General features: G+C 39.4%; 2 protein-coding genes across 4 annotated transcripts in view; both read left to right on the top strand.

Annotated features, from left to right (window-relative positions):
* The first annotated feature begins 249 nt into the window (after positions 1 to 249).
* Positions 250 to 5959, top strand: tmem209 (transmembrane protein 209). Of its 3 annotated transcripts, none has more exons than XM_077234812.1 (15): positions 250 to 324; positions 622 to 791; positions 882 to 940; positions 1095 to 1226; positions 2229 to 2449; positions 2548 to 2746; positions 2820 to 2995; positions 3108 to 3179; positions 3504 to 3600; positions 3690 to 3815; positions 3953 to 4050; positions 4191 to 4305; positions 4797 to 4894; positions 4979 to 5052; positions 5216 to 5959. In XM_077234812.1, the coding sequence occupies exons 2-15, from the start codon at positions 655 to 657 to the stop codon at positions 5268 to 5270; spliced, it is 1659 nt and encodes a 552-aa protein (XP_077090927.1). In that variant the 5' UTR covers positions 250 to 324; positions 622 to 654; the 3' UTR covers positions 5271 to 5959. The 3 variants fall into 3 exon arrangements, with proteins under 3 accessions (XP_077090927.1, XP_077090926.1, XP_077090928.1); XM_077234811.1 differs by lacking the exon at positions 250 to 324 and adding an exon at positions 451 to 532; XM_077234813.1 differs by lacking the exon at positions 250 to 324 and adding an exon at positions 462 to 479.
* A 736-nt stretch (positions 5960 to 6695) lies between these two features.
* Positions 6696 to 14464, top strand: part of ahcyl2b (adenosylhomocysteinase like 2b) — a 39136-nt gene continuing 31367 nt past the window's right edge. Inside the window, exon 1 of the mRNA XM_077234809.1 lies at positions 6696 to 7070. Coding sequence (XP_077090924.1) covers positions 6765 to 7070 — 306 coding nt within the window. The 5' untranslated portion in view covers positions 6696 to 6764. The remainder of the gene's footprint in view (positions 7071 to 14464) is intronic.

Genomic DNA, 14464 nt, shown 5'->3' with positions numbered 1-14464 from the left:
ATACATTTTTATTATTTAGAACAGCATATGAGTTTTCAATAAATCAATTTCAATCATCATCTCAATTAACACGAAATTTAAGAATATCCTCATGTGTAGATAATATATTAAAGATTATATGTTCAAACCATTCTGAGCATATCTGGTTTATCTGCTGTCCAAATAAAATCCTGGAATGTAAACTGGTTTGGAGCTGCAACAGCCTGGGTCCATTTTCTCACGTTAAGATACTTTTATTTTGAAAAGTCATTCAAACGTAATTTATTTGCTGCTGTTTTCACTCTTTCTACTTTACCGCGTTCATGCAGGACTGAGTTAGAGGAAGTATGTATTAGACACATTTAAACATAGTTTAGATGCAGTTTACCCATGAAACCTATATATTCTTTCGTGTTTTGTTTATTGTCGTCTGAGTTCTCCAGTGTAGAATTTGCTAGCGAAGTATTTTACTAGTGCACATTGCCTAAAAGGCTCATAATGTAACTCAACATTACAGCTCGTTAACATGGATTACGGTGTCACATTCACAACAGTGCAGTCTTATTTGAGTCGTTCAGATGCCTTGATATTCATTATGTGCCTTTCGTCATAGTCTGTTTATTTTTTCTGTTTTATTACAAGAACTTATGGTGTAGTGGAGGATCTAGTGCAGATATGACCCCATCAAAGGAAGGCATGATCTCCCTCATCGACAAGACCATAAAGCTTAGGAGGGAGGAACAGGCACGGCAGGTTATCCTGGCATGGGCTGTGCTAAATATGTCTCTGGCTGGGATGATCTATACAGAGATGTGAGTTCATAGTCATACATGTTCAAAATTATAGCCCCTAATCTGATAAGTCTTCTGAACCAGATGTAACCAAGTCACCTTGTCTTTTAGGTCTGGAAAGCTTCTTAGCAGATACTACAACATAACTTACTGGCCCATCTGGTATATTGGTATGTATACAATAATATCTCAAAGGGTGTCAGTGATCTAGTACAAGAGTTTTCAATCCTTTAGATCCCACAGACACCCAAATATGATCATCCTCGCTTGATGGACCATCATTTAGTACATTTCATTTAATCTAACTATGGTTTTCTTGGACAGAACTTGCCATGGCTTCCCTGTTCAGTCTCAATGCGCTTTTTGACTTTTGGAAGTATTTCAAGTACACTATGGCCCCAACCATGATCGCTGTTACTCCAGAACAGCATCAACTTCTTGGACTCCGGGGCTCAGGTGATTTATTTGGCATCTGTAAGAACGTGTTTTGGGTAAAAACAATCATGTATAATGCTTATTTCTCATATCAATGCAAAGACAACAGATTAATTCTTGCATGTGTTTACAATAATTTGATTTAAAGATGGAATGGAAGTTTCAATAGTCTTTTCTCTCCTATCGCAACACATGTGACTAAGTGAAACTGCTTCTCGAAGAAGAATAAATTTTGGACGGGACTTGATTTTTTTAATAGAGAGCCTAAGTCCCTCCCCTTCCGGTGGAACACCATGGGACCATTTCGGAAAAATATTGTATGGTAGTCAATGGCGAGAGACAAAAAAATTTTTGGATCCCGTTTGAATTGTGCCCTGAATTACACATATGATGTTTGTCTATTTAAAAGATACATTTTAAAGTCAAGAAAGTCACAGTTTAATGAAAAACGGTTGAGGTATAAGACTGAAAATACATAATTACAAAGACTACAAACCCAAAAGGCGCGCATGTGACGTCTTACCTTTTCTCTCAATGAATGAAGATAACTTTACTGAAGCTAACGTCTGTCATTTTTTCTATAGTCTAACGTTATAATCGTATAATATGCCTGTGTGTTTTGTACCAGACTGCACACACAAAAGCTTGGTGACGTACATTGTGCGAGACGAGAGATGTAGTTCATTGAGTGATTTTCACATAAAACTAAATGTTACTTTTCTGTTTTATGACAAACTGTGACTTTCTTGACTTTCATAATTATCTTTTAAATTGACAAACATCATATGTGTAATTCAGTGCACAGTTCAGACGGAATAAAAAGATAAGTTGTCTCTCGCCATTGACTACCATAATTTTTTTTTCCAAAATAAGGTCCCATGAGCCGGAAGCAGAGGGGAGGGACTTAGGCTCTCTATCGGTAATTGATTGGATGGTTGTGGTTTGCTATTGGTCAATCTCATGTGAGTGACAGGTTGTCCCGCCCTCCATGTTCAAATGCATAATCAAAATTATTTTAAATAGGGATTCAAGCCTCTCCACCTCAGAAACAAGAGAAAAAAGAAGCTCCTGTATCAGTCCAGTCATCGCCCCTGCAGGGACAGAATGTACTCAGTTTTAGTCCTGCACGACCCTCTAGCACCAGCCCCAAGTTTTCCCCCAGCTGTGCCTCTGGGTTCAGTCCACCTCTGAGCAGCCCTTCTTCAGCAGGAGGACCCTTTTCACCCTCCATGGCATTTGGAAAGGTTGAGTATTCTGAAATGCTTCTTTAAAATTGTGTTGTCAATATTTTATTCTGTTCACACACCCACTGCATTTCCCTTTTTACTTTTTATGTCTGTAGGTGCTAAACTATAGTCCGAGTTCCTCTCCGTACCCAAGCAACCTCGGGCCGGCAGAAGGCACCAGTCTCCGTGCTCGTTACCGCACATCCCCATCCGTCTTTAATTCACCCGGAGGTAAGGAGGACTATATCGATGACCTAAAGACTTTGGAGAAGTTTTTGCGTACGGAGGAGGAGAAAAGCCACCGCAGTCAATTGGGTAAGAGGCCTGGATGCACATAAAGGTGTTGAACTGTGGCTGTGCTAAGGCATTGCAATATTTTCTTATTTAGGAAGTCCAGAGTCAACATCTCCAAGACACAGTCCATCGTTCTGGAACTACAGTCGTTCAGTGGGCGATTACGCACAGAGCCTGAGGAAGTTTCAATACCAGCCGGCCTGCCGTTCACAGGCACCATCTGCCAATAAAGACGACACAGAGCTGGGCTCCAAACAAGCTGCCGAAGAGGTGAGGATGAAAGGAATAGCAACATTTCAAAGCATCTTTGTTTAATGCTTTTGTTTATATTCATTTCAAAAACAATTTCTTTAGTGTTTTAAAGCAAAGAGATTTATTACAGGTCTGGGCAAGAATCACAACAAGTCGTGTGGTGACGGATAATATTGACAGCTGGACTGCTAAGCTGAGAAATGTGAGTCCATCCATCCTAAACTCTCCAAAATTTTTCCTCCATCCTAAATTGTCCAAAATTTCCATTCATCTATCTATCTATCTCTCCATCCAAAAATGTCCATCCTAAATGGTCTAAAATTTCCCTCCGTCCATTCTGGATTGCCCAAAATTTCCATCAATCAGTCCATCATAAATTGTCCAAATTTCCATCCATCTGTCCATCATAAATTGTCCAAATTTCCATAAATTGTCCAAAATTTCCATCCATTTGTCCATTATAAATCATCTATAATTTTCATCCATAAATTGTCAAATCTTTTTCTTTATCGACGACTTATTGCAGTGGATAAATGACACCATTCTAGTTCATCTGGTCAGAGAGATGGACTCTGTCAACAGTCAGCTCAGGAGGATAGGCTGCCCTGAGCTACAGATCGGAGGTAATCATCTTTTCTTCCAAAGATATTGAATTGTAAATGTTTGAACTGACTTTATCATGTCTCACTTCTGTTTTCCTTGTTTCATGAAGAGGCCAGTATCAGCAGTCTCAAACAAGCTGCTGTGGTCAAAGCCTCTGTAATTCCCACCCTCAATGCCATCGTACAGTATCTGGACGTCACACCAAACCAGGAGTATCTTGTGGAGAGAATCAAGGGTGAGCAGAATACACAATTCACTGATATTATCAATTGCGCTTAAACATTGTAAATATTTCGACTTGACGTAGTCCAATATCATGAACAGGGATGATACCCCTGTGTGTTCATTTGTATCACTGCTCTTGTCTTGCAGAACTAGCCCACAGTGGCTGCATGAGCTCGTTCCGCTGGAACGGAGGAGGAGATCTGAAAAACCGCAAATGGGACACGGACCTTCCGACAGACTCTGCTGTGTGTTCTTCCAAACATTTGCAGCATTTCATTGTTGCATTATTAATGTATTACAGTTTAGAGGAGATCAATAATATTTGTAATGATGCAGTGCATTTATTTTCAGTCTACACTTACACAAACACTTCTGTGCTCATCAGATCCTGATGCATGTGCTGTGTACATACCTGGACTCACGGCTCCCGCCACATCCTAAGTATCCTGACGGAAAAACCTTTACATCTCAGCATTTTATACAGACACCAGATAAACCAGGTATGCTCAGACAATGCGTTGCATTGTGTTTTATACAGCATTTTTAAAGAGTTAAAGTTTTATTATACTTGTTCAACTTGCTTTAGTGTGTAATGTTGCTGTTTGAACATGAAAAGGTCTTCTCTATATCCGTGTGCACTGAACTCCCTGAAACGCCTTTGTTGTATTTTTGAGTTTTCATCCAGGAACAAACAGTCACAATATATTAAATATTATATATTAAATAATTCCTGCCCAAGGCATACACAAAAAAACGGTGCGAGGCCTGGTTAAGTTAGTAGGGAGTTACTCACGGTTATGCTAAGAGGTGGGACATTTCTCAAACATACTCAATCACAACACATTGGTCAGACCGACCAATCAGAGCACATTGCACTTTTCAGAAGGAGGGGCTTCACAGAGACAGAAACTAAACAGTGCTGTACTGACAGACTGGGAAGAGGTGCTGCAACAATGTAAAATATGACATTTTATGTGTGAATTTCTAACAGACGTGTCCAATGAGAACCTGTTCTGCATCCATCAAAGTAGCACAAACCCTCCTCATTTTCAGCTTGTCTACCAGGGACACGTCTACAGCTTGCCCAAGGTGAGTTGATACTCTCCAACCATTTTTACAGTGAAGGAACTCTTCTGTTCTTGTGACTTATGGTCCCCCCCCTCTCTCTCACAGGGCAGAAATAACTTGTTCCATACCATCCTCATGTTCCTCTACATTATCAAAACCAAGGAGTCTGGCATGCTGGGGTGAGTTTAGATCCATCATATTATTTGTGATCTACTTGGTTTTAAGGAATTTTATGGCTAGAATAGCTGAATTTACTTTGATGCTCTCATTGAATTTTGAAAGTATGTTGTTACATTGAAGTGCGAAGTGGATGAAACCTTTTCCACTCTTTTTTTGCTACAGGAGAGTGAATCTCGGTCTTTCAGGAGTGAATGTACTCTGGATCTTTGGGGACTGAGATGGTCATGTTTGCCGCTTGGAGGAAAACACTGCAAAAGCCTTGAGATGTGATAGACTTTTTTACCTTTACATTCTTGTGATGTTGAATGTTTTCGAGATGCATTGTACTTGCAAACTTGATGCAAATACAGATTAAGCACAGAAAGTCATTTTAGCTGAAGAAAATGTTTTAAACTTCAACGCTGAGATATTTATGATAGCAAACAGAGTCAAAATAGACCCTTGTTCCACTGGATTTTGTATAAATATTTTTTGGTATTTTGTTCATCATACAAGAAAAACAATGTAGTTATACGTGAATGTAAATTCTTCCAGGCTAGTCAGAGTGGTTGGCCACTGCAAGAGGATATGATTTTTAAAAAGCGGTTACTGGTAGTTTTTCTTCACCCTTTCTTTTCTGTATGAATGAACACCTGTTACAACCATGAACAAGCGTAAGACAAATTTACTTTTGGTGTAATGATGTTCTCAATGAAGGACTTTTCTTATTTCTCCTCACTATTACTTTGACAATGTACAGAAGAGCCTGGAGGATAGGTGATCCTGATCTTTGGTGTCAAATTACATAATACAAAATACAAACAACATAAACACTTGTTGTTTGTGTCTGAAGTAAAACTTGAAATGAAACGAGCTTCCACTTTTGTCTTTAGTTTTCAATTTAATAAATGCCCAGCATTGTTCTTATATTTATCACTCCGTAGCCTTGTACTCTATTCCTTTCGGTTAACCACTGGATGGTAGTGCTGCACTCCTACGGGTGATTGTAAATTATAGGTATGTGCTATTTTTATAGTATTTGAAGCTTCACCAGTTCTATAAGTGGAATTTCTTAGAATGCCAATGTGAAATTGCTTTATAATGTTTATGCATAAGGTGTGAGAGAATATTAAAAATATTTTAAGAAGGCTCCCAACAGCGGTCAAAATGTTACAAACCTGGTACAACCATGCTATTCTTTGAATTAGTACATCATATGGTAAAACCATGGTACTTAATAATTACCATGTAAATACCATGGTACATTAACATAATTATTTAGTACCATGGTATTACCATATGATGTACTTACTTCTACAGTACTTTTGTTAGTGCAAAGTAATGTTTGCCAGTGTTTGGTTTGGTATACATCTTATAGATAGTATAATAATAAAAACCTATTATATAATAAAATATATATATTAATGGTAAAACGGTATAAGAAGTCTTAAAAGTATAATAATAATAGTTATTTTATTATAAGATGATTATATAATGTCGTTTTTGAAAGATTTCTATGTAGTATATCTCCTGGAGTTTTTTGTTGTTATTACTACCACTACCGTTCGTTCACTATTATTAACCATGCGTAACATGATGCGTAGTAGACGCTATGGTAACATGAACTGCATGTCCCATAGTGCTTAGCGCCGAGCGTCATCCCACCGTGCGTATCCGTTCGTGTGTCGCTTCTCTCTGTATTGGAAAAAGAAGCACCGTGCGGTTCGCAGCGATGTCAGTCCAGGCTGTGGCAGCGAAAATGGCCGAGGTCGAATTAAAAGACGTGGCCGGTAAAGACTCTCTCCCCGCCATATCTCCACTGACACCCAAGACAGAGGAGAAGAAGAGTGAAAATTACTCTACTTCGTCACCAGCAGCAGCGGCCGCGGCGGGGGAGCCGAGCCCGGTGACCGCCGCTTCGAACCCCGTGAAGATGCCGCAGGCGTCCGCGATGAAGCGGCCGGACCAACAACAGAACGGCGGGGAGGCGTTTGTCAACTGCGATGGCACCGTGGCCGAGGCACCGCGAATGAAAAAGGTAAGTTAACGTGAACTAATGGAGCTTGTTTTGTACCGTTCATCCGCTGCCGTGTGTCATTGTGCGCCGATAATTCTGGCCTATATTCGACCTATACTATCACCGTAACAGCTGTAAATTCACGTCAATTTACCTCCCAGCTGTCAGAGGATGATCGGTGACAGATCTACTGAGTACTTTCCCATGGTTTATGATCTGATCCCGTTGATTTTGAGCGCGTGAGTGATTGTTTCTAATGATTGAAAGAGACCCGCAGTGCGCGAGTCGTGGCGCTGCATGCGTTTTATCCGGGACAAAACATTCAGTTCCGAAACATACTGTGTATGCACCACTTTTATAATAACTTAAAAAATTAGGTCATTCGCAAACATTGCGTAATGCTTTAGATAAGTAGTTGATGTGCATCTCAACATGCATGTAGCTATTTAATTTTTCATTGCACTTTAATTGTATTGTTTGATTGTAACTTACACGATTGAAGACATATTTAATGTACCCGGTAATGATGATTGTTATGAGTGATTATGAAGTGTTATCCAAGTTTCTTTATTAAAGTATACTGTAGTCCCATTTGTGCCATGGTCATTTTATTTGGATAAAAACACTGAGAAACCTACAGATTTATCTTTTATTTGTAGGTTGTGATTAGCTATGAATTGATTTGGCTGTTGGTTTGTAATGATAAACTTTATTTCGTTTCAGTTGTGTTGACAATGTTCTCTTATGCTACATTAGCCAGTGCTTTCTCTGTTAGTCTTTTGAATGTAAAAATTAATATCTAGTTTTTCTTTTCACTTCAAAGTGGAGAAAGGTATTGCTTGAGTGTATGCAAGTCAGTTTTGTGGCATTTGTTGAAGTAAAGCATACTGGAGCAAGGGCATTCAAATGGTTGATGTTTGAGTTTTCTGTTATGATTAGGTTGCTTTGTCCATGTGTCCTCATTGACAATGGGTCATCATGCCCTGCCATTTGACTTTCTGAAATAGAGAAATGCAATTTCTGTTCATTGTTCAAAAGCAATGTCAAATTGTATGTGAAGGATACAGACTTTCTCTCTTCAAACATGGGCTACTTTTGGTTCTCTGTAATTGCATTTTTTTAAAAGTGTGGTATAACTTCAGAAATGTCAGTCTTCCATTATGTGCGAGTGGGAATAACACCCTGCCAAGACTGTGCCGCCTCTTTCTAACGGAAGCTTTGTGTTGCCAGGGATAGATTGTTATTAGGGGAAATTTTATTTTTTTATTTTTATTCGATTTTACTCTTATATGCCTTGACCGTTCCTTGGAAGGACTTAAAGCAGGCTGTTTTCTTAATGAATCTCTTATCAGTAAAATAATATCTTTATTATCTTATCTTAGCTGGCAAACAGAAGATGGTGTACAGTTCAAGGATAAAATATTTTGATAAAGAAATTATTAGCCAAGGATTTGATGGAGAACGAGCCATAACATGACACAGTAATGGCAAAATCGGGATGTGGTCTTATATATTTATTCTCAACCCCAAATACTAGTGCAGCAGAGTGTATATACACTGCCCGGCCTAAAAAAATCCCAAATTCTTTCAATGAATTTAAGGTGAAGACTCATAGGAGCCAATTCCTGTGTGAAAACCATTTTTTCACAGTTTGAGCCTGATGAATCTTAACATTGTAATCCTGGAAAATGGCCATGATGTGTCTTCCTTCATGGTTGTTTAAGATATGAAAAGCTACACACTTAAGAAGAAACATAATAATCACTGGGATAAAGATCTAGGCATAGACTCTTAAGTATTTGTCTATTTAAATCCAGACATATAAAGTGCTGAATATCAACTGTGTTCTTAGAAGCAGCCTATAACTCTGGACCTTTTCTGTGGACAGTGACAGATGATAAACCAAAGTGGGTTTAGATGATCTGAAGAGAGACTCTAATGCCACTCATTTATCCTAAATGTGCTGGTGTGATGCTTTCAATGCACTGACTTTATCTGCCCTGTTTCTAAGAAAAAAACATCTAGTCAATTTAACCACCCATAAAGCATGCTTGCTGTTCGCCCATAAATGTGCTATATCACGCTGCTGTAGCTTGTGTAAAGTAGCGAGACTGACTGAGGAGGGGGAGGGCAGTGACGTGTCTCTCTAATCCATGACTGTCTGTCACCACATCATGTAGGTGCAAAGGGCCTGTAGTTTGACTCAGGATTGTTGTGATCTCAGTGAAAATTCACAGGACTGTATTTGAGGGTGTTGAGGGGAAACGGGGTGCTAATAGCTGGTGTTACTCTGGCATCAGGCTCGAGCTTTGTACATACCTTGCACTGTTGTGACGTTATGTCACTAAGCTATGGTTCCCAGGATGCTTAGACCTAACTGGCTGTGATGCAAGATATGGGGGAAGCCCTGTACGTGACTTTTACGTGTGGTACTACAAACTGGGGGAATGTTCCAGTAAGTTATATATAGCCTAGGTGATTTATTTATAGAATAGGATTAGTTACAGTTAATAATATGCAATAGTGTAGCCTAAATAAGGTTTGTGATAAGATTCGGACTGATGAGATCAGGAAAATTTGTTTTTAGAGCAATATAAATGTAGGCTATTTCCCGATTGACCTGTGATTTTCACAGAAAGTAGGCCTCATGTGTATTATATATAGCCTACCGGTCAAGATGGGGCTTGTGGGGACCAGCTGCTGTTACTTTCTTCAGCTAAGCAGTGTTGCTATTGTTAACCAAAACTATTCAAATAGTTTTTGTTAATTGAAATAAAGCTAAAATAAAATATAAGGGTTACTCTTTATTTGTAGGTATCCTTGTAACATTTCAGTTCTGAGTAATATTAATTTAAAACGTATACATTATAGCATTTCATTTCACAACAGACTGGGCCATCTGAGTAATCAGAGCAGAGTAGGCTCGTGGAAAGAAGGGGTGTAAAGAGACTGAATCTTCAAACAAATAATTTTCAGACACTTTGAGAAATGAGGTGATGTGTGCTGTGTATATTATGAGAACATTAAAGTGTTTTCTGTCCTTGGATGCATGCAAACCTATTGCTGGAGAGACTCCAAAAATACATTGGTGATATCTTGCTGATATTTGTGAAATCAGATCGAAGGTCAGATTGACATGCAGACACCACTCGAACAAACTTTGTTTTCTCCTCTTGTTTTGTCCTCTTTTCTTTCAGAATGGTTTTGAATATTTTGCTTTGAAATCAGGGTCGAGGAGACATGCTGCGCATACTGTGATTTGGTCCGTGTCTCCGTTCCAGTTTGCTCTGTACCAAGTTCCTTATCATCGCTCACATGACGTGTGTTGAAGTTTCAGCGAGCAGTTGACAGGAAAATATTTCTCACTATGGTGTGAAGTTTGGAGACTGATTAATGGTGGAATGGAACCAGGGAGACTGACCTATAGGTTGAACCTGCTTCTGTTTATCTGCACTTGTAACTTGGATTCATGTGGGAATGATAGCATGCTTCCAGGAAGGCCTGTCACCATATTCTGTTTATGCTACTTATTGTCTTAAGAGCTTAAGAAAAAGCACTACACGTGTGATTAAACTGAACTAGACGTGCTCTCAGGTAAGTGGCGTTTACATGGTGGTCATGGAGGCTGAAGCTGTGAACGAGGGAGGGATACATTGAACTGCATGTTTTGTACTGAATACTGATAACAGTGTACTCACTGAATCATCTTCTCTTGCTCTCAAACACTCATCCATGACTTGGTGTCCTTGGCAGCAACCCTAATGGTGCACTTCAACCGGGACCAGCTAACACTTTAAAGGGCACAGCTGAGAGTTCTTTCCCTCAGGCAGCCCTAACCACACCGCTGCAGGATTCGTTCACCTGAAATCACCCAGAGTCAGAGTCTTCTCAAGTGCCTTAATGACACTGTGTATTGCGGAGGCAACGGTGAGAGCGAGCCAGCCAAACAAACACAACTGCGCCAGCTCACTGCTGCTTCTGTCAGGAGTATGTGTGACAGACTTCTCTCTCCCACTCTTACCTTTTTTGTCTCTCCTGTTCTTTTTTGTGCATATCAGGGCTTGACGTCTTCCAGAGTTGAAAAATTTAGGAGCACAAATAACAATGAAAATAGAAAAAATAATGTGTTTTGCGCACATCCCGGCATCGATGCTAAAACGAAATATTGTGCAGGCCTAGTCTACTTTAAACTGTGTATGCATGAACAGATTGTGCCAATACTAGCAAAATCCATGTATTGAATGTGCTATAGTCACCATGAAATCAAAATTGACAGTTCCTATTTTTTGTAGAATATTGCCATATTTATTATAAATGCGTTATTCCATATCTATGCACATCATAATTATTATTATTTTTTAAATTCATGTGCCTCGTAATCTTTCATTTAAAATAACTTCCCTCTTGCAGCACCTTCTCTTCTCTGATGACGTGTTGACTGGTGTAACGGTGGGGCATCCTGTCACTCACATGATATCCACCAAAGGCAAAACACAACCATACAATCAATTCCCAATGGACAAAATCAAGTCCCGCCCTACATTTTTTCTTGTTCAAAAAGCCGTTTCACTCAAATATACGTTACAATGTTACAATATAAACACCATAAATTAAACATTTGTCATAATTGATCATCAGTAGATCATAAGCAATCTATTGGCTCAGTATTCATTGATTGTGAACTGCTCTGAAACTGCGAGTTTTTCGAATGCGCAACAGCATAGTGTTTTGACTTTGAACATGCAGCGCTCACATTTAATTAAATACCTGCCTTTAAAGTTTAATAATGACATTAATCACGATTTCTGTTTTTATATCCCCAAATTTAAGACCTATTAAAATGACAGTTCCGAAATTTTTTGTACCATTTAAGATATTTAAAACTTTTAATGACCTTTAGTTTTATAAATTAAGCACATTTCCAGGACCCGCAGGGACTTTTTTAAATTTACACATGCTCCTTAAAACATTTAACAATTGGCACACACATTTTTATTCAAAAATGCAAGTGAAACTGTCATGCCCTGGGTAAAAACATTTTGTTTTACGTCCTCAGATTGTGCATTTGGAGATGTGCTGCCATATGTTGCTTCTATTTCCCTGCAAACCTGCATAAGAGAGAACAGTTTCTGGCTTGATAAGCCGATGGAGTTCAATCTGTGACTTGATGTCAAGCTTTTTCATGAGTAAGCTTTAGAATAGCAGGGCTAGAAAAGTCAAAATAGGCATCATGGAAGCAAATCTGTTGGAGGCAGCCAGCTGTTGTCTGATTGTACAACCCTTGGCAGTATGAAGCAGGAACACCAGGTCCAAGCTGCATACATAGCAGTTGGTTATTTATTCTTGCTCTTTGCTCAACAGTATACGGTAAGCTTTACTTAAGAGAGATTGTGAAATAAAATCCTGTAAGAACATTTTAATCCAATTGGTTTATACATTTGCTCACTGAATGAATTCAGATTTGCGACGTTGTTGAACGAAGGAGTGCATTTGCATCAATTGTGCAAGTGAAACATTAAGCCACCAGTCAGGCGTTAGCCAGGAATGTGAATGAATGAACAAAAGCTTCTCCATTGACCAAATTGGCTTTCCGTGCACAAGTGACGAGATGACTCGATTGATTTATACTGCTGGAAGTTAAGTAGATGATTTCTGATGGTATCCATATTAGCCTGCTGTGGAAAGGGCCTCAGGTTTTTCAATTAGTTGACCATGGAATGGACACACATGCAGGATCCACGGCTAAGGAATGCACCCTAGACCCCTGCACCAGCCCCTCACAAAGAACCTTCTTTGTGTTAAAAAACTGCAGCATCACAAAAGACTCTCACAAAAGGGTAAGAAAGGCCACCCTCATCTCTCTTCCTTTTCCTTTCTACCAGCTCAAATAATAATGCAAACCTCATTAGACCACAGCTGTTGAAATGCTTGGTATGATTTTGACAAGTTACCTTGATTTTAGTGGTGTGGCTTGCCCAACAACATTGTGTTGCATTTTTCAGAAGATAGCCTAACCTGTCAAGTTAACCATCACCATCTGTGCTGTTCTGACGTCAGTTTGTTGTCCATTCATCCACTAGAGCAGGGGTTCTCAACTCTGGCCCTCAAGGTCCACTTTCCTGCAGAGTTAAGCTCCAACCCTAATCAAACACACCCAAACAAGCTAATCAAGGTCTTCAGGATTACTAGAAAGAAGAGGAACTAGAAACTCTGCTGGAAAGTGGACTTCAAGGGCCAGAGTTGAGAACCCCTGCTCTAGAGCAAGCAAAAGTTCTTTGGACCCATGCAAATTTTACATTTTTGTGCATTCTTGAAATTGGCCAAGAGAGCAATCAGTGACGTTTGCCCCCTCTGTTGGTCAAATGTCTTGCGCTGTGCAAGTCAGAGTTTATTTGAATGTTGATATGCAGCTGAAAACGTTATGGATTGAAAAAGTCTTTGATAACTTTAGCACAGACAAATGGTTCCCCCTCTTAATATTTTAAAAGTGAGCCAGAAATGAGACAATCCTGAAAATGACCTTTATGGAATAGCCTAGTGTTCTTAATTACATGTTTGGTTGAGTGAAGTATCTATTTGCAGCAGTCTGTCCCCACAATCCTACAATTTCAGCATACCCTAGACTTTCTTTGTAGTGGGTATGTATATTCCTAAATTGCAGTCCATCGATTTTCTTTTGGACCACAACCACCTCTCCATATCAAAGCAGTGAAGGCCAGTTAATGCCTCAAATCTTGTACTGGGTTGAAAATACTTTGTTGCTGTGGCTTGTTACTCCTCTTTAAGGAGGTTGCACATTTGTTACCAAACATCTCTGAACAGAAAGTTCTGGACGTTGTGGTCACTCTGATTGCACAGTGTTTTTAGCAGAGAGTTTCATTACTAGAAGAGTGTGTGGCTTCATTGACATCAATCAGCCAATGACCCAGAGCTGACATTACCTCTGAGCTGAATTTGGGGCTCGATTGAGTAATTCATTGTTGATTTGCTTTCAATGAACGCCAAAGGCTACACTGTCATCCTTTCACATGCCCCCTCCCCCTATTCCCTAGAAAATGTGTCAGAGGTGCAGTGCATCATGGGAAAAACTGCAATGAGATTTCCAAACTCAGTATACAGGTACCAAGCTTAATGCTAAACCATGACATTTGGTTCTCCTCATGCCAATAACTGTATCAGGCCCATTTGTTCTGCATGTTAAATGCTAGCAGTTGCAGTTAGCCAAGATCCATAATTGTTGCATGTACTAATCATATGACAGAGTCGATAAATCAGTGCAGCAGGGCATCGTTTTCCGAGTATTTCTGCTCGAGGGTCTTGTTGCACTATCACGCTTGTCTTAAGCCCCAGTAGCTCCATTGGCCAACATAAAACTGTATGAGGTTCTTCCTCTTCTGCATCACTGCAGATTAGAT

Source organism: Siphateles boraxobius, unplaced genomic scaffold (genome assembly GCF_051911475.1).
Source record: "Siphateles boraxobius isolate OS27281-9 unplaced genomic scaffold, OSU_SipBor_1 19, whole genome shotgun sequence".
In the NCBI taxonomy this organism is placed as follows: Eukaryota; Metazoa; Chordata; class Actinopteri; order Cypriniformes; family Leuciscidae; genus Siphateles; species Siphateles boraxobius.
The sequence above is the reverse complement of the archived record's forward strand: the minus strand, read 5'-3'. Positions and strand labels throughout refer to the sequence as shown.

Coding starts and splice junctions, on each gene's coding strand:
- tmem209 (XM_077234811.1), top strand. CDS start 506: ATGGATTACGGTGTCACATTCACAACA. Junction 3,816..3,952: donor TCTTGTGGAGAGAATCAAGG/GTGAGCAGAATA, acceptor CTTGTCTTGCAG/AACTAGCCCACAGTGGCTGC. Junction 5,053..5,215: donor AAGGAGTCTGGCATGCTGGG/GTGAGTTTAGAT, acceptor TTTTTGCTACAG/GAGAGTGAATCTCGGTCTTT.